We start from the raw sequence: 21,577 nt of genomic DNA on the forward strand, positions 1-21,577 counted from the left end.
TAAGCAGTTAATGGTAGAAACATGAATGTGGCAGTCTTTGAACAAGAATCAGTCCATAGTTCCACAGGAATACAGCTTGAGGTTATGAATGTTAGAATCATGGCAAAAGGAAGAAGAAAATTCTGTGAATGAAAGATCTTTGCAGCATAGATAATTATTTTCAGAAAGCGGAAGCTATGTAACCATTAGCTTACAGATGAAAAAACTATACCTGATATGGGATTGTGAGCATGGGCAAGAGGAATAGTGCATTGGGTGAGGGATACTGTTTGAATCAGAAATACATTGATCAACAAGATAATGTTGATGACTATCAGACACTGAATATGTCAAATATCATTGAGGTATAACTCATTCAATATATAATTATCAGTTATAGAATGTTAGCATTGTGAATTCATCTTTATTCCATCTTTAATTAGAGTATTTTATGCTACAGTGGAATAGTGGTGAGCTTATTTTTAATTTGTACCAGGAGAGTTAACATGGTGACTCACACGAATTAAGCACTAGTTTCTAGGACCTCCTGTCTTGTATGCTAGTTCTGTAATTCACACAAGGAAATAAACAGTATTTTTTTCTTAAACGGTGTTCATCCTGAGTTAAGTGCATTCTAATGAAAGGTCATGTAACTTTCCTGTGGTTTAGTGCGAATAATGATACCTTTCTATATGAACATGTCCTCACGGTAAGAGGACACTTTCTTAATTATCCCTTTATACATATGAAACTAAAGCTAGGAGTAATTGTTGGCACAGCCATAGTCATACAGCTCTTAGAACACAGTCAAGCCTTGACATTCCCAACTAGCTGTCAAACTGTATTCAACTTCCTGTTAAAAGTGTTCCAGTGAAACAAGTCATTCAGAAAAGCAGCCATGTGGAAAATACCATCTACAGGTACACCTTCATGAGGGCCATTGGGTTTTATGAAGATTAATCTTAAAAGTCTCTCCATTGTCAAGACCCTAATCTTGTTTTTCACTTTTAACATTACAGTTCAAAAGAACAGAAAGATCGCTGGTATTATTTTATCAAAAGGTATTTTATTTGTAATTATACTTTAATTCTGTACTGATATGGGAATTGCAGTCGATTATTCATTTCTTCCTTAAAAATATATTTCATAGCCTGTCTCCAAATATGTTGCTGATTAGATGGTCATTGGATACTGCTTTGGATTCTCCTGTCTATTGTATATTTCATTTAACTTTCAGGAAGTTCTGCATTCATTGTCTCCCCTTTATATTGGAGTAAACAGTACTCTTCAGTATTTCTTTGTGTTTGACTCCATAGATGTTATTGTACCATGTCTATTCAAGCCCTCTTGTATTTCCTCTTTTGAAGTAAAGCAGATTTTTGCCTTTTCTTTGTGTATTAGTCACAGAACTTTCTCTAGAGCCACAGAATTTATGTATTTTTTTCCTATGTATTAAGGGAACTTACTGTAATGACTAACAGCTGTAGTCTAACTAATCCAACAATGGGCAGCTGTGAAAAGGAAGTTAAAATATCTTGTAGTTGTTCAGTCTATGAGGCTAATTTGTTTCACCTGGTCTATTGTATCTACTAGAATCTTGAAGAAGTAGATATTAACAAATGCTCTGGCAGTAAGTGCAAGCAAGCAAAGGAGAGTGAGCCTTTTTTCCAATGTCCTTATGTAGGCCTCCATCAGAGGGTGTGGCTCAGATTAAAGATGTTTACCACCCTGCTTATATCAGGACCTTGCTGAGTTCAGTCTGACCTTGAACTCAGATCCACTCCCCTCAGTCTTTAGGGAGTAAAGCTGGGTGTGTTCTATCTTGCCTGGGCCTAAGCTTTTCATGGCCCCTATGCCTCAAGTTTTTCATGTTGAGGTCTAAGTCAGAAGCTTGTGTCTTCCAGCCTCCAGATCTGTTTCACAGGTATGCACTCCATTTCAGACTTGTAGTTCATTCCAGATGGAGTCAAGTTGACTACAACCTTGTAAAAAAAAAGTTCTGAGGACTTTCTGTGCATCCTAGATCAATGTGCTATTACATGACCATGGTTTTGGCTTGAAACACTTTTAAATATTCCCTAATCCAATAGTGAATATTGCTGAACTACTTTCTTATATTTAACACCAAGATGATTCTTATAAACTATTAACAGCGATTAGCTTAAAATGAGATACTAGAAAATTAATTTTACTATATTGTGTGTTTTATTGTATTTGATCAGATCCACTAATGAAGCCAGGATGGGTATACAGAAAAACTTCTCAATGAAGATATTCACTGAGGACATCCCAAACTGTGACAGTGTATGTGAATACAAAACCAAACCTGATATTTCAAGTTCATGACTTGCAGAGAGACAGGCAGTTTGTAGAGTAATGGAAATGGGAGACATAAGGAGAGAGTGGAGGGGAGACATAGTGAGATTTATGTCTATAGAATATATATTTGTATGGCATGCACACATGTGACTTTTACATGTGATATATAGAAAGCACTGCGGCACAAGATTGATCCACAAGCTAAAGCAACAAAAAAGAGGAAATATTTTTCATAAGTGATTGAAAATTATGTCAGGGCATTGCATCAGCATATATTTCCAAGCCAAGTATTATTATACTAATTAAACTGCTTTTTCTCTTGAGTTGTTATTGCTTATATATTAACTCATGGGTTGTTCAACTATTATTTATTTTAAAATATTTCTGTCTAGTCATAAATAAATGTTATTTTATAATATAACCATAAAGAAATCTTAAACAGCAAAATATTATCAGGAATTAATTTGCTCTCCGCATCCACATGTTTTGCACCATTTTATCTCTTAAGCTCTGTCCTCTGCTCTTTCAGTATGTCTCTGTGCATCCTCACAACTGCTTTGGAAGAACAACTGCATAATCAGGGATCTTTATCTTAGTATTTATTTGAATGATCTAGGCATAGGGATTTCTTTTCATGTAACTTCTCCTTTGAAATCATTTTTACTAATTTACCCTTAGGGCATGTGTGTGTTTGTGTGTGTTTGTGTGTGTGTGTGTGTGTGTGTGTGTCTGTGAGTATGTCTGTGTGTGTGTGGTCATATGTGTGAATAGTATGTACAGTGATAGTCATGACCTAACACATATTACATAGTAGTTTTATCATTGAGTTATACACATAACTATTAAATAATTGTCTATTTTTTAGTACTTATATTATTGCTCATTCTCACTACTGTGTTCAGTGCAGATCAGAAACTTAACTTATGTAGCATGCAGAGCATTGAAGACCATCGCTACTGTAAAATAGAATAGAATGTAGCTCAAGAGGATCACAATCTCTCTGACTTTTATAAATGCTAATGTGTACAAAATGTACCTAGAGTCGATATTCTAACAAGTCACTGTTAAAATTTTAACACACTTACCAAGCTGTGTATAATGAATACCACAAAACTTGATATTCGTATTTTCTAGGTTATATAAAACAGTAAAGAGAAATTGTAGTATAAAAGTAATTACTAACCAGTGACATACATTAGGTTGACTGAAGCAGATGTGTCCTCAGGACAGCGAAGAGGAGAAGAGCAGATAGTCCTGTAGGGAACTGCTCTCTTGCCTCTGATGCTTGATTTCATCTATGGCAAATGCTCAGTATTGTACATGAGCAATCTCTCTGATGTCTTTCAACACCATGGTGACTTAGATCCAATTCCTGAAAAGTAAACATTTTTACTGATTTTTAACCACAACTCTAGTACTTTCATATATTATCCTTCCATAATTATTAAGAATTTTATAATTAGTAGCAATTTTTTTAATAATTAACATAATTATTACCTTTTGTGTAGTTCAGAAGATTGGTAATAGGTATGTACCTTATAGCTTTTCTTCACGAGATATGTTTGTTTCCCTTTTGTCCTTGAAGAGTTGTTTTCTTATTTTTATTATTAGATATATTCTTTATTTACATTTCAAATGATTTCCCCTTTCCTGGTTCTCCTCCCCCCCCCAAAAGTCCCATAAGCCATCTCTTCTCCCCTGTTCCCCAATCATCCCCATCACACTTCCCTGTCCTGGTATTCCCCTACACTGCTGTATCAAGCCTTTCCAGGACCATGGACCTTTCCTCCCTTTGATGTCCAACAGGCCATCCTCTGTTGCCTATGCCTCTGGAGGTATGGGTAACACCATGTGTACTATCTGGTTGGTATTTTTGTCCCTGGAAGCTCTAGGAACACTGGGTGGCTCATACTGTTGTTTCTACTATGGCACTGCAAACCCGTTTTGGCACTTTTTCTAGCTCCCCCATTGGGGGAGAAAGATAAAAAAAAAAAACACATGGTCATTTCATTAGATGCTGAAAAGGCATTTGACAAAATCCAGCATTCTTTGTTGTTAAAAGTCTCGGAAAGAACAGGAATTCAGGGCCAATACCTAAACATAGTAAAAGCAACATACAGCAACCCAGGAGCCAACATCAACTAAACAGAGAGAAACTCGAAACAATCCTACTAAAATCAGGGAATAGACAAGGCTGCCCTCTCCACATTTATTCACTATAGTACTTGAAGCTCTAACTAGAGCAATTAGACATTAAAAGGATGTCAAAGGGATACAAGTTGGAAAGGAAGAAATCAAATTGTCACTATTTGCAGATGAAGTAACCTAAGAAACTCCACCAGAGAACTCCTACAGCTGATAAATAACTTCAGCAAAGTGGCCTGATATAAAATTAACTCAAACATATCAGTAGTCTTCCTATACTCCAAGGATAAACAGACTGAGAAAGAAATTAGGGAAATGACACCCTCCACAATAGTCGAAGAGTTGTTTTCAGAACATAAAAATATTCTTCTAATTTAAATAAATATCCTCTATCACTTTTCTTTCTCCATGTTCCCTCATGAATATTTAGCAATGATACTTCATATTTTTATCAATTCTTTGGTTGTTTTATTTGATTTTATGTTTATAGTTTGGCTTTTTAGGTTTGAGAGTTTTTGAATCATCTATGTATTTCATTACACTTAAGATAAACCTGTATTTTTTGCTATGGATGTATTAGGAAAATATTTTTTGCTATTCTTACTTAAGGATGTCTTTTCCTCCAATTTTTCCCTTTTTCTTATTCTTAGGATTGAATGTAGATCCCTCAGACTCTGTTCATATTTTAAAATATGTAGATGCAGATGATTTTACAATCATCTTTGATGTATAGAAATCCACTGCCAAATCACCTGCATGAATCCCAAGATATCCACAAACCACTCCCTAAGATGCACATACCTTCTCGTACTCTTGACTTCAAATACAAATATATAAAATATTGACTATTTGACTTTATATTGTAGAGATAACAACTAACTGCACTGTCCTCATGAGTCAATGCTATGCCATGGCTGGAGGAGCACATTTTACTATATTCCCAGATGGCTTAAAGTAATCTGTTCTGAAATTCATTAGAGATAGCAACACCTCATTGTTTCACATCTAGTTTATGGATATATAATTTCAATATTTACAGGGTTTATATTTCTATCCTTTTAGAATAAAAAGGTATAGTTCCTTTTATCTACAATAAACATTTTTATGTATCATTGAACAATTATTGAAAGCCTATTTTTTCCTCAGAGTAGGAACATGTGATCTATTATAAGGTTAATCTTATCTCCTGAGAATTACTTACATATGCCTGGTTCTCTATGAGTCAAGAAATATATTAACATGTACAAAAACTCCCAGTTGCCTTTTCATTTTCATGCTTTAAAAACAGTATCTTTAGAATTATTTTGTTTAAAATTATAAACATCACCAGCATCAGGAAGAAATGCACCCATCTTTGCAATCATTAGGTAGAACTTAATATGTTCAAAATGCACTCAGAATTCAATATTTTACAATAAGGTCAAATAAAATCATATTTGAATTATTTTTCTATCTCTAGAAAACTATATTACTTTGTTGTTTTAAAATTATACAGAAGATTTAAGATATTAACAAAATATTAAAAGTTTTACTTTTCTTTAAATTAATTATGCATACTCTGTGTGTATGTGTGTGTGTGTATGTGTGTGTGTGTCTTCATGCATGTATGTATTTGTGTATGTGGTGTTGGAATTTGTCCTTCTAGCATATATGATTTTTGGGCCATGAGCTATATTTTCATCCACATCTACATTTTGAGCAAATGCACACATTGGTTCCATCCTATTTACATTACACCAGAAGATCAGAGATGTTCTTCCACATTCTAAGATGTTTTTGCATAATTCTTAGTATATAGATAGCAAGATGTAAAATTAGTTAGTGTAAGGTATCCTTATCCTTGTTCATAAAATTCAAGTTACCTGTCATGTTGCAGTAGGGACTTGGATAAATCTTCAGAAACACACACACACACACACACACACACAACATACTCTCTCACACACACACACAGACTCTCTCTCTCTCACACACACATACACACTCACACACAGACACAAAACATACTCTCTCTCTCACACACACACACACAAAGACTCTCTCTCACACACACACACACACTCACACACACACACACACACACACACACACAATTATTTTCAGGATAATAGATTATGCCCAGTGGTTAGAAAACAATAAATAAAAATGCTGTGAAAGATAATGGATTATGAAGTGGTTTCCTTTTTTCTTGTTTCAAGGTTGCTTATGGATAGCAAGGGGGCACTTGTGATATGTTTCTTATTTAAGGGACTGTTTCTTAGGCACTAACAATGCTTATTGCAGATAGCTGATACCTTAGAAACTATCTTCGTAAAGATATACCTACCTACTCACAGTCATACACTATAGTAATATATTAGAATTCGAGTACATCAGTGCTATCTTCTCAGATTCCTATCATTTTATTTCATGCTATTTACTTCTTGCTGTCTTCCTGGGTCTTTGTAGAAGATTCTAGCTGTGAGAAGCAATAGAGATCAAAAAATAAAAGCACCTTGCTTGTTTTGGGAGCATAAAGCAATAGAGGAATTCTAAAATGCTCATTTTGATTTCCTAGTTCTATCACCATTACAGATTTCATTACTGTATGTCTGTATACCATCTAACTATATACACAGCTTGACATGGAGAGAGTAATCACCCATCTTTGTTTGTTTTGTTTTTCATTTTCTTTTGTTTTTGTTTTTCTTTTCTTTTTTTATTGCAGTTTTGCTATTCATCCTGACTTTCCTAGAACTGTACACATGGTGTACATGAAAGTAAGGATGTAAGTGATGGAAGTCTAAACAGGGAGGAAGCAAAGGGTTGTGCTCTATTCCAACCACCCTCCCCCTACCTGTCTGCTGACATAATGAGAGAATAATCAGGATGCTGAGCTCCTGCACCCACGGCTACTCAGTCTTGCTTTATTATACACAACCTGTTACAGTTAATGTTTGAATATCAAGTATCCACATAGTTAATTTTGTGATAAATATGTTAGACTGAAAGTCTTCCAGAGATATCGCAAGGGAAGAAAAGAAAATGTTTATTTTATATTAGAGTTAGATTACAGATTTTAGATTATTAGTAATGATTAGACAATAACCAATTTTATACTTATGAGCTTCAACATTGTTTTATACCATTCTTCTCTGTACTTTTCATAGCCTTTATGCATAAAAGCAACAAACATCGATACAGTAAATGAAATAATTATGAAGTTACTATCAATGATGAGAATACCCGTAAGTTATTTTCAAGTTCTTTGGGGTTAAAATTGAATTTTCCTTTTGAGATTCACATATCTGCAAAGGTGTATGCATATAAATTATACAGATGAAACTTCATCATGATAAATTTGCATATTTTACAATCTTCTCCTTTTGGAAGTAAAGGCATCTATAATATAATAATCTAGAGAGGGACCTTTTTCTTGAATTTCTTGTCTACATTTCCAAAGAAAGGAAACTTATAGCCCTATGTTATTGTGTGTGGGGTGTATATGTGTGTGTGTGTGTGTGTGTGTATTGTTGAATTTCACTGTATATGTGTATATATCTCTCTATCACTTCCTGTGGGTTCGTATGATGAGTATCTGAGAAACAGAGAGTGTCACTCTGTTTCTCTGTCTCTATTGCTCTTTCTCTTTCTTACTCTTTCTCTCCTTCTATATTTGGGTGAGTAGATGTTTGAGTGTCTGCTTGAATGCATTTTTGTCCCTTAGCTTAATACTTAAAAACTCTATGACACACTTTCTTGGATTTACTCATGAATCAACAAGCAAGTACAATTAATGATAACTCCAATTAGATTATATTATCCTGGAGTTTGCTAGCAATTTCAACAGAATGTTCTATTTATATTATTGTTTCAATGGATCCATAATTCTGTATGCAATAATTATGTTGTGGAACTTCTTTCCAGTATCTGGCCTATTTTCCAGGTTAGACCCATCTTCATCTTCTCCACAGAATGGTTATCGCTAAATGAAAGCCAATGGTTGTGTGTACTCCTAGGCACCCTCAAAGCCTCTCTGTTTTTTGTTTCTTGGGGTTTATTTTGGCTATTTTTCTCACTGTTGCTGAAATAACTATATTTTTCAAATGTTCTTTATCAAGTCATCATAATCACAGTGAGTATATGACTCTATGGGTTCAAGGTTGTGTGTTCATGTCAAATCAATATTCAATATCCCACTGATAGACGGAGAGACCCTTGTGGGTCATTTTGTAATAATATTGGTCTTGGTTAGTGTTGATGGCCGAATGCAATTTCTTATTCTATAAGAATAAGACCAGTATTCTTGGTGGATCAATAGACGGAGTTTACTTCAGAGAGGAAAGGCAAGTACTTCTTGATTTTCTTCTGAAATCAGTCCTGATGACTCAAATCTGTGGTCAGAATATATGCCATTCATACTAGTCCTAATAATTTTCCTGCTAGAGAGCTGGAAATTGTAAGTAAAGAAAATCACTATATTATACAGGATTCTACTGTCAGATTATTTGTGACAGTTGGTTCTTTTTGGCTCTCAGAACAATGGAGATTACCAGCTCTGGTTCCATCCTGGCCATGCAGAAGCTCCAAGACCACTGCAAGGTAAGTACCAGAGAAATCTAAAGAAGGACTAGCTGAGTTCAATGGTCTATCCCTGAAATCTCAGATTTTCATTATTTAGACTTACATTTAAGTACATACTAAAACAAAATTTCTAAATATTATGCCATTCATTATATTTATAATAACTTCATTGTAGCCTTCAGGCACATTGATAACCTCATTAAGATAGAGTCTGTGAGCTGACAAAAAAATAACAGATTCTACTGTGATTTTCACTTGAGAAACTTAATTTTCCTAAAAAGAAAAACAAAACTCTGAATATATCATTTCTGAAGAAAGTAACAACAAAAAAAAATGGGTAATCATTACACAAAATCCTACTAGCTAGAGAAATTTTTCATTGATTCCCAACAGTCACATGATAGCTCATAGGCATCCAAAACTATAGTTTCAGGGGATCAAATTCCCTGGTATGACCTGCTCAGTTATCAGGCTCTATATGGTACAACAGTATACATCTGAGCAAAACAATTACAAACAGAAACAAGTCTAAAATTTAAATGAAAACACATTCAAAGAATAATTCAGTGTCTTTGAGGAAACTGCGGTCACAAGACTTGTGTGTGTGTGTGTATGTGTGTGTGTGTGTGTGTGTGTGTGTGTGTGTGTGTCCAAAGATTTCATGTAAGTGGCAAAAAAATGTGGCAAGTTTAAAACTTATTCAATTTGCTTTGTTTTGGAGTTTTTGATCAGGGTTTAAAATCTGGAACAGTGGTAGGTTGGAGCAAACATCCCCCAAAGTTCTACAATGTGTCTGTGGACTTTGATTGTACATTTTTTTCTTTTTGTTCTTTTTAAAAGTCATTCCATTATCCATGAAATATATGGTTACAGGAAGTCCTTCCCCCTCCCCAAAGTCACCCACACTCCTAAGAGGAGGATGCTAAGTCCATTACCTGAGTCCTCACTGGGAAGGTGACAGTGTTGCTTCTGTGTAAATTGTGTACTGCATCTTTTTAAAAAATCTTCTGCCTTAGTACTTCTTTCTTTTTGTTTTTCGCTTCTGCATGGTCAGCTATTGTGGGCTCCACTTTTTTGTGCTGCAACTTGATGTATGAAGGCATTGGTCTCCCTGGGTGTGGGTTGAGGTGATGAGTCAGGCAGAGCTGTCCTTTACACTGACTTGTGACCATCTTAATAAAAGTGTACATGTTATAAACAAACATATTCTCTTTATTTTAAACTATGTAGATTCTGTTTCGTAATGAAAATTGTAAATGTGGCCATATGTGAGTCCATGTGAAATATGCAGTTCCCTATGACAAGCAATTTCCCCACTGAATGAGAGATCATATTCAGATTACTAGAGACTCCTTGACTGAATCACCTGGTGTTCCTTCTATTGTCTTTTTAAAAAATTTTCTCACTAGCTAAATTATTGCCAAATAAATAAGAGTAATAAAATGCTCAGAAGCATTTGGATAACAATTAAAATTCTGAGATCATTAAGTGTGCTTGCAAGGATTATCTTTTAAAAGTTAATTAAAATGTGAAATTTGAATGCATAAAGTGAACTACAGAAAAGAGACAGTAACAATGTTTTTTAGAGATCAGAGTACTTTGTTATTCAACATTTTCTCATGTATTATGAAGGACACTGGCAATATTTTGATTATTTGAAGGAAACTGAAACTGAACTACTTTTGTTTTTCTTCAATATTTATTTTCAGGATTTTAATACACTAGATAATAACCAGCTCAAACCAAACTGACACATTTGACTTTATATTTCTATTGAGTCCAAGAAGGTATGAAACTCCCAGTCCTTACTTTTTTAATCAATGAGTGCTGAAAATACAAGCATGGGCCAAAATCATCCAGTTTTTTTTTTTTTTTTTTTTTTTTGCTTTTTATATGATGGACACAATAGCAGTACTCAGTCAGTGAAAAGACAAATATGGATTGGCACATTCTAAATAAATTTATTGAGTGAAATCTGTGAACTTGATATCAGTTTAATTCTAAAATTTGGAAGATCTTTGTACATCATGAATTTTTCAGAAATCCCAAGAACTTACTGCTCTTGTTTGTGTCTCACTATCACTTTGAATGTGTATTTCAACCTACAGGCCATACACCTAAAACAGGCAGGTCTTAATACTGTCAAAGTAGAAACAACAAATGTGCTCATGTGGATCTAAATAAAGTGATAAATTGAAAAATTTCTCCTTGATTTTAGAGTTCTCAGCTTACACATCCTTACTTTATCATAATATTCATGTCATTCTCCTAATGCTTAGGGACAGTCTACATTGTCCAGAAGAAAGTTGAGACAGAAAATAGAGTAGTGCTTGCCAAAACCCATTGGAAGCTCACACTCATTATGATTAGTTTCAATTTATATTCTTTTCTTTTTATAGGTTATGAGTATCTACAGGAGGTCATAATGACCCACCTTCAACACACCTACAGTAGAGTAAATTCAAAAAATTCTACAGCTTTTCCTCTCTTGCCTGGATTGCTTAGGCAAGACCTAAACTTGGAGGGGCAATTCATTTTAAAGCCCCGATACTCAGCTATAAGCCAGCAGCAGAGTAAGTCGTCTACCTTCCTTCAAGTGCCCTCCTAGTTGCCATTTCAATTTTGCATAAAATATCAATGCATGTTGACATTGTTGCTTACGGGAAGGGCACTGCAGAAAACAAACCCAATACAATACGCCCCAGGTCTAGCCGGAGATCTTTATATTCTGACATCAAGTCTAAACTTGATTTTTTTGGGAGAATATCCCATTTGTTCCAGACAGATAGTCACCATAAGCTGGAATTCCAAGATGCTATATGTATACAAGTGTGTGGGCACAGAGCTTTCATCTCATTAGAATACAATTTCATGTTGTTTCATGATTAAAGCAGAGAATGACCTAAGAACTGCATTTAAATTATTGTAAGAGGCACAGAAAGGATATATGTATGGAACTGGATATAATCTGTGTCAGACTAAAGTAGAAGTAACCTTGGTGTCCAAGCTCAGACTCTAATCTCATTTTCAATTACACTAAAAGCATATTTTTGTGTGTCTTCTACACCTGCAGTTGGATTTCAAATAGACTTAATACTTAAGTTCTGGGGCTTTTGAAATTGTCTTAAGGACATTTTTTTCCAAAAATATTTTCTTGTTTTATTATTTTATTATTTTCCACATTACTCCTAAGTATCCCCTTCATTGCTTTAAATTCTTGCTTTTCTAAAAAAAGTCATTGTGTGTATGTATGTGTATACATATGTGTGCCTAAATACATGTCTATACAGATGCATACTTACACTAAAATTGATATATCCTATTCAGACTGTATCATATTACTTGTGTTTTTCCAGTCTAATTATTTTGTTTTGGACAAATAGTCAAAACTTTCTATATTGAGAAAGACCGTTTAATTTATATTTTGTTATATGACTCTTTTATTTACTTTTAATACTTTTGTTTTAAGTACCATATAAGTGTTCATTATGGTCTAGTTTTTGAAAAGATGTCTTTGAAGAGAAAAGTAAACTTTGATCTCAGCTTTGAACTTACACTACAGGAACCAGGGTCCCGAGTTTGACAAAACAGGCAGTCATGTATGCATTCCCATGAAGGAGGAATAATGCTGATGATAGAAATGTAACAATGGTCCTTCTAAAAGCTCATCAAGAAATCTAAGAATTGGAAGCGCTTCACTATGACATTTGAAGAAAATATAAAACTGATTGCTGTGAATAAAAATGAGGGTAGCTATGAAAATGGATATGACTTAGTGATACAACTGCCTGTACATAGTTCAGGGAACTTGCTCAATTGCATATCATTTATCTTATGATGCAGTGCAACATAATCTTGTGAGAATTCCCATGGGATCATGTCTTAGATACATCTCACAGATTAATAACAATGTAGAGTATAGGGAAGAAGAATATAAAGATGCTACAGGACGCCTAATCCATGACAACAGGGACATTATGCAATTGAAATTTGGTTTTTTAAAAGGCCATATTACAGGATTCCAGGTAATGATCTTATCTCCTCCTTAGAATCAACGGAAATACTGAAGAAGAAGGAAAGAACTTATAGGACACGATGCTTCCCCAGGGCCTATGTGCCCCATGAGGACCAAGGGTACACTGTCCCAAAAGTTAAGAAGAAGGGAAAACTCTTTGGTAGAGAGTTGAATTGGATCTGTAAGGATGGAAAATGGCCCACCGAAATTCTGGTAGGACTCATATGATTCACTTTTGGCTTTCCTAAGGAAAAATCTGATAAAAAGACCAGTGTTGCCTGATCTTTCAGAGTTAACAGTAGGGTGGGATTTGTACAAGTAAAGATTGAGAGTCCAAACCAGTTTGCAGTCCTTCTTGCCCATGCCAGCCCTTTCACTGCACCTGTGCACGCCATTGGTCTGCTTCTCCTGAGCCAATAGTGCTGGGCACTGCATAAAGAGTGACTGGTATTTCCCTTTCTTTCTCTCAGGACATCCTCTCCCTCTTAAGAGAAAAGGGCCCTACAGCAGTAGGTATATTTAGTATAGCTCCTAGTGATGTATTGTGCAAAGGAGTGAAAGAAAAACTCGACTCTGGGCAAAAGGTGAATATAAGAAAACACTCGGTGCACCTGGCAAGCTGGATTCTAAAGGTAGGGATCGTCCTTGCATCACATAGCCTCTGGATTCCTCTGAGTCTACATGAGTAGTTTCCTTCATCATGCATTCCCTTGAGTGATAGTAGATACATAAGAGGGAAATCTGGTAAGCTAAAAGGTTCTTCTGCTATTCATCACATAAGGAGTAGGGACTCAAACAAATATCCAGTCAGAATGAGCAGTAAAGTTACTAAAGTATCTTTCCTTTGATTTTCTCATGTGGCCATGTGGATGGTCACTTCATACTTGCATAGGAATGTCACCTGGTAGGCATGCCAATTCAGATGCATTTGACTGCCAGAGTTCTTCATTCTCTGTCTTGCACTACTGTTTTTCTGAGAAGCAGATTTCTCTTCCTCAGTATAGAGAATGTGACTCCTACATGTAACTCTTTGCTACACATATCAAGTAGGATGTCATAATCTGCTTGTCTATATCTCACAAAATATTGGTACAGAAATGCAGGGCCTCATGGCTGTGAAACAAGTATTCTTAATCAGTCTGCCATACCTTCACCACCATAAAATGATACTTTTTATTTGTTATTTAAATTAAAATTCAATTACATCATTTCACTCCTTCCTTTCCCTTGCTCTAAGTTTGTTTCCCCTTAGACTCCTACTTCTGCTAAAATACATGGCCCATTTTCATCTTCTGTTATTATTATATAGATAAAAGTGAGCCCACAAATATGTTCAAACAACCTAATAAGTCCATTATCATTGGTAGTATATGAACTATTTCTGAGGTAACTATGATTGGCTTACAAATTAGGGGCTTCCCTTTGAGAAATACAAATTTCCTCACTCTTTGTAATATGTATGTGCATGTAGTTCTTTATCTAGAAGTTTGTTTTTACAAGATTTATTCATTCCCATTTAGAATTACTAACATTGATGACTTTTGTTCAGAAATTGTTTTGACAAGCATATTACATTGTTGAACTATCAAATGTGAAGCCTCTCCCACATTTCTAGGACTCCCAATGTCAAAGCAGATTTATTGATCTTCTGGTATATAATCTTTCTGACTCTTTTGACCAATGTTTGCAGCCCAGGGTTTAGGAGTTAGCGTATACTATGTATGCAGTTTGGCTTGAAGCCACAGGATATTTTGTTTTCTGTACCTTGAATAGCTGTGGTTTTTCCATAATAGTTTCCATGCATTGCCAAGAGTACCTTTGCAAGCTACATTATCTGTAAAAATTATCTTAAATATTTGGAACAGACTATGGAATCATGCTTGTTTAGAGAAACTGTGATAGGACCTTCTCTAAGAGCCATGACCTCATATCTTCCCATGCTTCTAATAGTGGATATGATTTTCTGCACCTCAGAAATTAGATACTAACATAATATGGGTTTCTTTGTTATAGTTATCATCGTTGTATATTTCTGTCATGTAAAAATAGTATTTGGTCTGAGGTATTGATCTCTTAGGTATGCTAGTTCGCTTAGTTGTCCACTAGAGGACTTCGATCTAAAAAGAGATTTTTCAGCAATCCAAGCACATTTGAACATCAGCTCTTAGTTTTCCAGTTTTTATGGACAAATCTTACTGGCCCTACACATCAGTCAACATTCTACCTTGGGGAATGTCGGGGAGCTGTGAAGAAAGTTGGGACTATCCGAAATTTTAGAGTTGAATAAGTTTTCAGTAATCTCCATAATTTGTTTTCTGCAAAATATTTCTTCTCTCTATATAAGGAGTTTCTTCAAATGATTAAAGGCAGTCTATTGACCTCTCAGCTGTATGAGCACTGGCTTTCCATACCCGAAATAGTCAGCAATGAAGAAAAACTATCAACAGCAAAGAGGTAATGGCTGGCGAATTGTGTGAACAACATCAACCAAACAGAAGTAATATTTGCTTATACACATTAGAGAATATATATCCCAAAAATATTCAGTAAAAATGCTGCCAGCAAAAGGTTTCAATTGTTCACAAACATGGAATACATTTGCAAACAGAGGTGTGACTTAGGGAGTCACAGTGGACCATGCTTATGATTATCAGTTTTGTACTACACTTAAATTTGTCATTTTGGCCCCACCCCTACCCTGATTCTGGAAAAACATTTAAGCAATATTTTGAATATACATTGTTACTTTCCTTTTATTTATGGAGGTCATTTCAAAAGATATAATTACTTTCCCCTTTTCTATATTTATAAATTGAGTAAACTTGTTTTTAACATAACTGTCTCTTTGTTCAGGCTTTTAGAAGAACTCCCGCCACTGAATGCTGCATTCCTGAGACAGATGTTTAGAATTCTAAATAAAATAGCCAGAAATTCCTCGATAAACCACATGCCAGCATACAGTCTCTCTGCTGCAATAGCGCCATTTCTTTTATGCCTTCCTAGATATGGAAATAAAGTACTGGCTACTGATATTTCCAAAAAGGTAATTGGCCATTTACTTTAAGCCTAGCTTTGATAAGCCTTTACAATGTGACAGAAAGACAGTATTACCCTCAGAGTCTGAGTTACTTTGTTGTTGATGATGATGATTTTGGCTTTGGTTTTGCTTCATTTTGTAAAATAAGTACATGTTTGAATGGCTTTCTTTTGGAGAGGAAGAATCATTGGTGCATTTTAAGTAAGTAAAATATGAATAGGTATTTGAGCTCAATGATGCAGTTTTTTTGTCAGTTGTGACTTAGAATATCCTTAGACGAATCCAGTGAGAATAAATGCTGTGAAATGAAAAAAAAAAAAAAAACCCTGGGTACTGGGTTCACCAACCAAGAATGAATTCTGATGTAATCAGTGTAGAATTTGTAAAATGCTACTTGTTTTCATGATGGTTTCCTCAACAAAACAAAGGTAATGCAATTTTGGATCATTTTTATCAGGTATGGTTATTATGACTCCTGATTTCTGTAATTAAATATGGCCTTGACCTCTTGATGCTGGTTATCATTGGTTTAGAGAATTATAGAGTAAAGTATTCTATGGGACCTGCCTTTCAAATATTATAATAAAGTACCAGAATTTTTACAGTATTGGTATCAAATGGTTATTTTGATTCTCAGTATTTGAGCTTCTGATTCACTATTAATTGACCAACTGCCCTGGGACCTGAAAGGAATATATTATAGGACAGCCTAATTGAGAATAAGTATTCCTCATATTGCATAGGAACAAATATCCTAAGGGAAAAAAAAGGGTTACAAAGAAACAAACACTGCAGATCCATAACTATCCAGTTTCTTCCATAGGCATTATTTTATTAATTCCCAGCATAATAAACCTGAGGATCAAGCTGTTACCATGGCATTTGCACTGAACCATCAGGGAAATATGAATGTTACCCCATAGATGGGTTTGCCTGTCTCTTGCCTTTTAGTTAGCCCATGGGACCTTTGAGTAGAAAGTTCCCTCCTTAGCTGTGCTTTTCTTTAAGCATCCTTACAAATATGCACAGCCATGAATGTGTCCAAGACAAGCAAGGTTAATCAAGTGGACAATATGTATAACATTCTGGGCCTCACAGGGTGAAAATTGGAAATCATCCTCTTATATGATATTGGACTGTGATGACCACACTTGAATATCTGATCTCATAATCATCTTTTAAATTTCTAAGAAGAAGCCCGCCTCGATACTTCATTAAAGCTAACGTTATCTCAGTATTTTAAAGTACATACTTTTAGCCTCCCAAATTCTTAAATAAAATGTGATTTGTAACTATACAAAATGACAGAGACCCTTTTTGTTTGCCCTTTTTTTGTCCCAGATTTCTCTCGTAACATTCCTCATAGATAATTCTCCGAAACTGTTCGGGCTAGATATTGTTGCACTATGGTATGAAACCTCGTTTTATCATGGACCCGGAGGAAATACCTCATGTGACCAGGTTACTACATCTAATATCATCACCCGAAATGAACCAGAACATGGAGCCAGCAGCTGCCCCAAGGGGAGGACATACACCCCTGACCATGATGAACCAGCAATAAGTCAAGTGGCTCCTCCTCTCTCTGAGGGCACTAACGGTGTGTATACATGTCCTACTACTATAAGTTAAAAGTTAGAATCGTTTAGCACTGAACTATGAATTTTATAACAAACAACAATGAAGAATTTGCTAAACCATGTGAAGGGACACTTCACCTGTGTGTTATAATTTCCTACTGCAAGAGATTCCCTCCATATTTTGGTACCTCTTTGCACTGGTCCTGAATTTATGCAAAAGGTAAATCCCAGAAATGAGAGTAATTGACTAAGTATATGTTACTTACTTTGATATAAAGGGTATTAATTTAGATGTGTATTATACATTGAATAGCAATTCAATACCAAATTGGGTTTTCTCTACCTGAAATGTCTGGCTGTCCTAAATCTTACTGTGTAGACCAGACTGACCTCAAACTCGCAGAGATCATCTTGGCTCAGCTTCTGAGGTCTGGGTATAAAGGCACATGCCAAAATGCTTTTCTTTTATGCAAGTTTTAAAATATAGCCTAATATACCAGTATGGGATTCATTGACACTGTGAACTCAGATTTGAGCTCTCAGTTCGGTGGGTTGTGAAGGGGGAAACCAAGGATTGTAATAAAAGTGCAGTCAGGCAAGTTGTGTGGTGAAATTCAAATACTATTGTTAATTTACATTTGGCCATGGCAGTTCTGCCAGAAAGACACAGGTGGACTAAAAAATTGGTACTATTTTATCGCTTGAATCTAATACCTATATGCTTACCTTTCAAGACAAACCCTAAAACTACTAGGTATACTAGAACTGTGGCCATATACAACTAGATATCCAATGCCTTATGAAGTAATGTCATGATTATAAATGTTATAATACTGATTATTTTTCTGTGTCTTTGTGGTGAAGCATAAGTAATGCAGGCTATAAAATGTGAAGGTCATGCAAGTGCTAAGTGAGTTCAATTACAATAAATAATGATTTTATTCCTTTATTAGAATCAGAGACTCAAGAAGATAATATGAATGCAACCCAGCAAACAACTTCTCAAACTCCTACTGCACCACCAAAAAACCAAGTATTTCGTACTTGTCCACGGTTTATATGCTTGGACAAAATGCTACCTTCTATACTTGTGAGTTTGTTTCATTTTGGGTTTCTAAACCTGTCCTATTTCCCATAATTTCTGGGAACCTATTTTCTAAGTAAACTATTTCACCAAACTGATGAATATACAGATAACCTATTCATGAGGTCAGATTCTTTTAAAGTAGAAATAAAACCTACTGAAGTTAGAGTCTTCTAATTTAATGAAAAGTGAAAATTTGAAAAGAAATAGTATTCCCATGTTTTTCACTGATTTCAGCAAAGACCCAAACTCACCAGCTTGTTGGATGCAATGGATCTTTGGAATTGCCCAACTATCAATATTTTGAACTGTGTTAGGACTCCATATTACTCTAGAGTCTACCTTGGTGTTATTGCCTCTGGTATTACTCAATCTTATAATCAAAAATATCTATAGATTACTATCTGATATTAACAATAAATTAGATATATACATGTTTTTTGCTATACATTGATCTTTTTATACTACTGCATTCTATGAAATTGTCGCCTAATAGGCTTAGTCTATCTTAAATATGCTTCTAGATTTCCATTGGAAATATTCATTTACTGTCCAGCATCTCTTTTAGCTCTATGCCTGTGCCAGGAATTTATGCCACACGTGAACAAGTTTATCATGTTAGACACATGAGAATTACTGCCCATTCCTTAGGTATTTTAGATCAGGATAATTTTGTCATCAATAACTGTAATCATGTAATCAATTAAAATGAAAGAAAACATGGAGTAAATCTGTGTATGGTCCTCATTTTTACAGAGTGAAACCATGGTAGAACAACTGAAAATTGCTTGGGTTCTTAAATGTGACAGCATCTTTCGATAAGGATGGTTTAAAATAAGAAGTCACCAAAGAAGGAAATAAAAGTCTCAGAAGTATAGTGGAAAAGGAAAGATTTCTTTAAAACACAAATGCCAGTTTTCACAGTAGAGGTCAGGGTAGACAGGAAGCCAAATAGTGATGTGATCTCTGAAAGAGAACTATCCCAATAGTTACTTGGAATGGCATGCTCTAGAAAGAACTTCAAAAAGCAAAGAAAAAGTAAGAGAACACCATTCACCAAAATGCTTCGGTGACTAGAAGTGTGATTCAATCTGGAGGGTTGATTAATTACCAGAAACCCTTGATGATTCAAATTGGGAAAAATGGATTAGGGAAAGAAATATATTTGGAAGCTAAAAAAGAAAAAAGTGAAATGTCCTCTTCATTTCTTTCAGTTGTAGCTATGCATCCATGATTGCCATGACTCTGGTTTACCTTCAAAGACCTATTTGTGCTTTAGCTGTTTGGATCTGTTATAATAGAAGCTTGTCCTTATTCCACACAGGATATGATATCGGTCATTGAGGAAAAAGGACCAGAATCAGAAGAAGTATTCCAATCCATTTCCGATAGATCACACTTGGTCCTGAAGGATAAGATCTATACTGAGCAACACATCAATTGGGACCAAGAATCGGTACTCACAGTAGCTTACCTTTTAAAGGTAAGGCAGTATTTTGCATCACCAACATTCAGCATCCCTCTAGAGATGCATATTCTGTCCTTGAGATTACCAGATCATGACAGTTTTCTTGAACTATGGATACATGATCTCCGAATAAGAGTCACTTTAGGTAAAAATGTGACAAGCTCAAAGATTCATCACAAAGACACAGGTGAACACTTTATGTTGGAGGTTAACTTTCTCATACATCAGATGGGCTTTTTTTGGCATTACAAATGTTCCCACTGATTTCACCTCTCTAACTATGCCACCTGAATTAATAATAGAACAAGTAATAATAGTAATAAAAGTGTGTTTTACACGATGCATGTCTTAAATCATACCACAAAAACTTAAGTAACAACAGTACAAAATAGCTGTTCTACCACAGACTTGTAATGTGAGAGAATTGCATGTTGCCAATTCTATATCCAGTCCAATATCTATGTCCAGTAGATATATAAAATTGTTTTCCTTCTCTAAGAAAAAATAAAGCAGTATTTTCACTTTTTCCTGATATTGCCATCCTAACCCCATGTCAAATACTGAAGAATTAGCCTAACTTACTTCTAAGTAGTCTAATATGCTTAACTTCTCAGTGAGCAGCAGTAACTCTAGAGCAAATATCATTGTTTGATTTTTATTTGGGGCATGATCTGAGATTGCCTCTAAGTAGACTGGAGCTATGGCCCCAGACATCTAGAGAAAAGATAATGCTCTGAGAGTAGCCATGGTTAATAACGTTAGGCAATGGTAACAAATGATCCCCCCTTGGCCCTCGAGCTTGCCAAGTGCATCTGGCTCTCATTGCCAGAAACCTGGGACCACATCACAGGGAGGAAAGTGAAGATCAGTAACTGGAAGTCATGTGTATTCACAGCAATTTAAAGGTACAGGAACACCTGGGCACCTTCCATTTGTCTGAATTTCTATCCTTGATACAATGTGAAAGTTAATTGTGGCATTTCAAACAAGTTGCTGCTTACAATTAATTTAAATAGTTGAATATTTACACATTTTAATTGAATATTTACATGTTTTAAGAATGGATGTGAAACTGTGAGACATTCTCACATGTAAAACAGTGTGCTTAAGTAAGGAAGTTCACCACTATTCCAGGTGTACCCAGAGGCATATATGTATATTACAACTTTACTCTCTGTGAACTGAAAGTACAAGTTCACCTAATTATACAATCAGAATGAAGCATTTCCTGGCCCTGTCATTTTTGGATGGTTTTTTATTTTCAGAAAGAACACTTTGCTTTTTGTTTGTTTTATTGTTTTTTTAATACTTACTGTTCATTTTTTCTTCTTTTAATATTACTATTATTACTACCAATTTATTCATTCATTTATTTATTAATTTTCAT

General features: G+C 35.1%; 1 protein-coding gene across 3 annotated transcripts in view; it reads left to right on the forward strand.

Moving 5' to 3' along the window:
* LOC127683498 (rho GTPase-activating protein 20-like) overlaps positions 1–21,577 on the forward strand; it is a 445,237-nt gene that overhangs the window by 223,317 nt on the left and 200,343 nt on the right. The window contains exons 1-8 of one of the 3 annotated variants that reach the window (XM_052180790.1): positions 8,519–9,024; positions 11,406–11,579; positions 13,056–13,234; positions 13,492–13,653; positions 15,366–15,475; positions 15,875–16,064; positions 17,400–17,658; positions 18,592–18,728. In XM_052180790.1, coding sequence (XP_052036750.1) covers positions 11,432–11,579; positions 13,056–13,234; positions 13,492–13,653; positions 15,366–15,475; positions 15,875–16,064; positions 17,400–17,658; positions 18,592–18,728 — 1,185 coding nt within the window. In that variant the 5' untranslated portion in view covers positions 8,519–9,024; positions 11,406–11,431. Of the gene's footprint in view, positions 1–8,518; positions 9,025–11,405; positions 11,580–13,055; positions 13,235–13,491; positions 13,654–15,365; positions 15,476–15,874; positions 16,065–17,399; positions 17,659–18,591; positions 18,729–21,577 lie in introns of those variants that run through there. The other 2 variants (XM_052180791.1, XM_052180789.1) reach the window with 2 other exon arrangements.

The sequence above is a fragment of the Apodemus sylvaticus genome, chromosome 4 (assembly GCF_947179515.1).
Source record: "Apodemus sylvaticus chromosome 4, mApoSyl1.1, whole genome shotgun sequence".
NCBI classification, from domain to species: Eukaryota; Metazoa; Chordata; class Mammalia; order Rodentia; family Muridae; genus Apodemus; species Apodemus sylvaticus.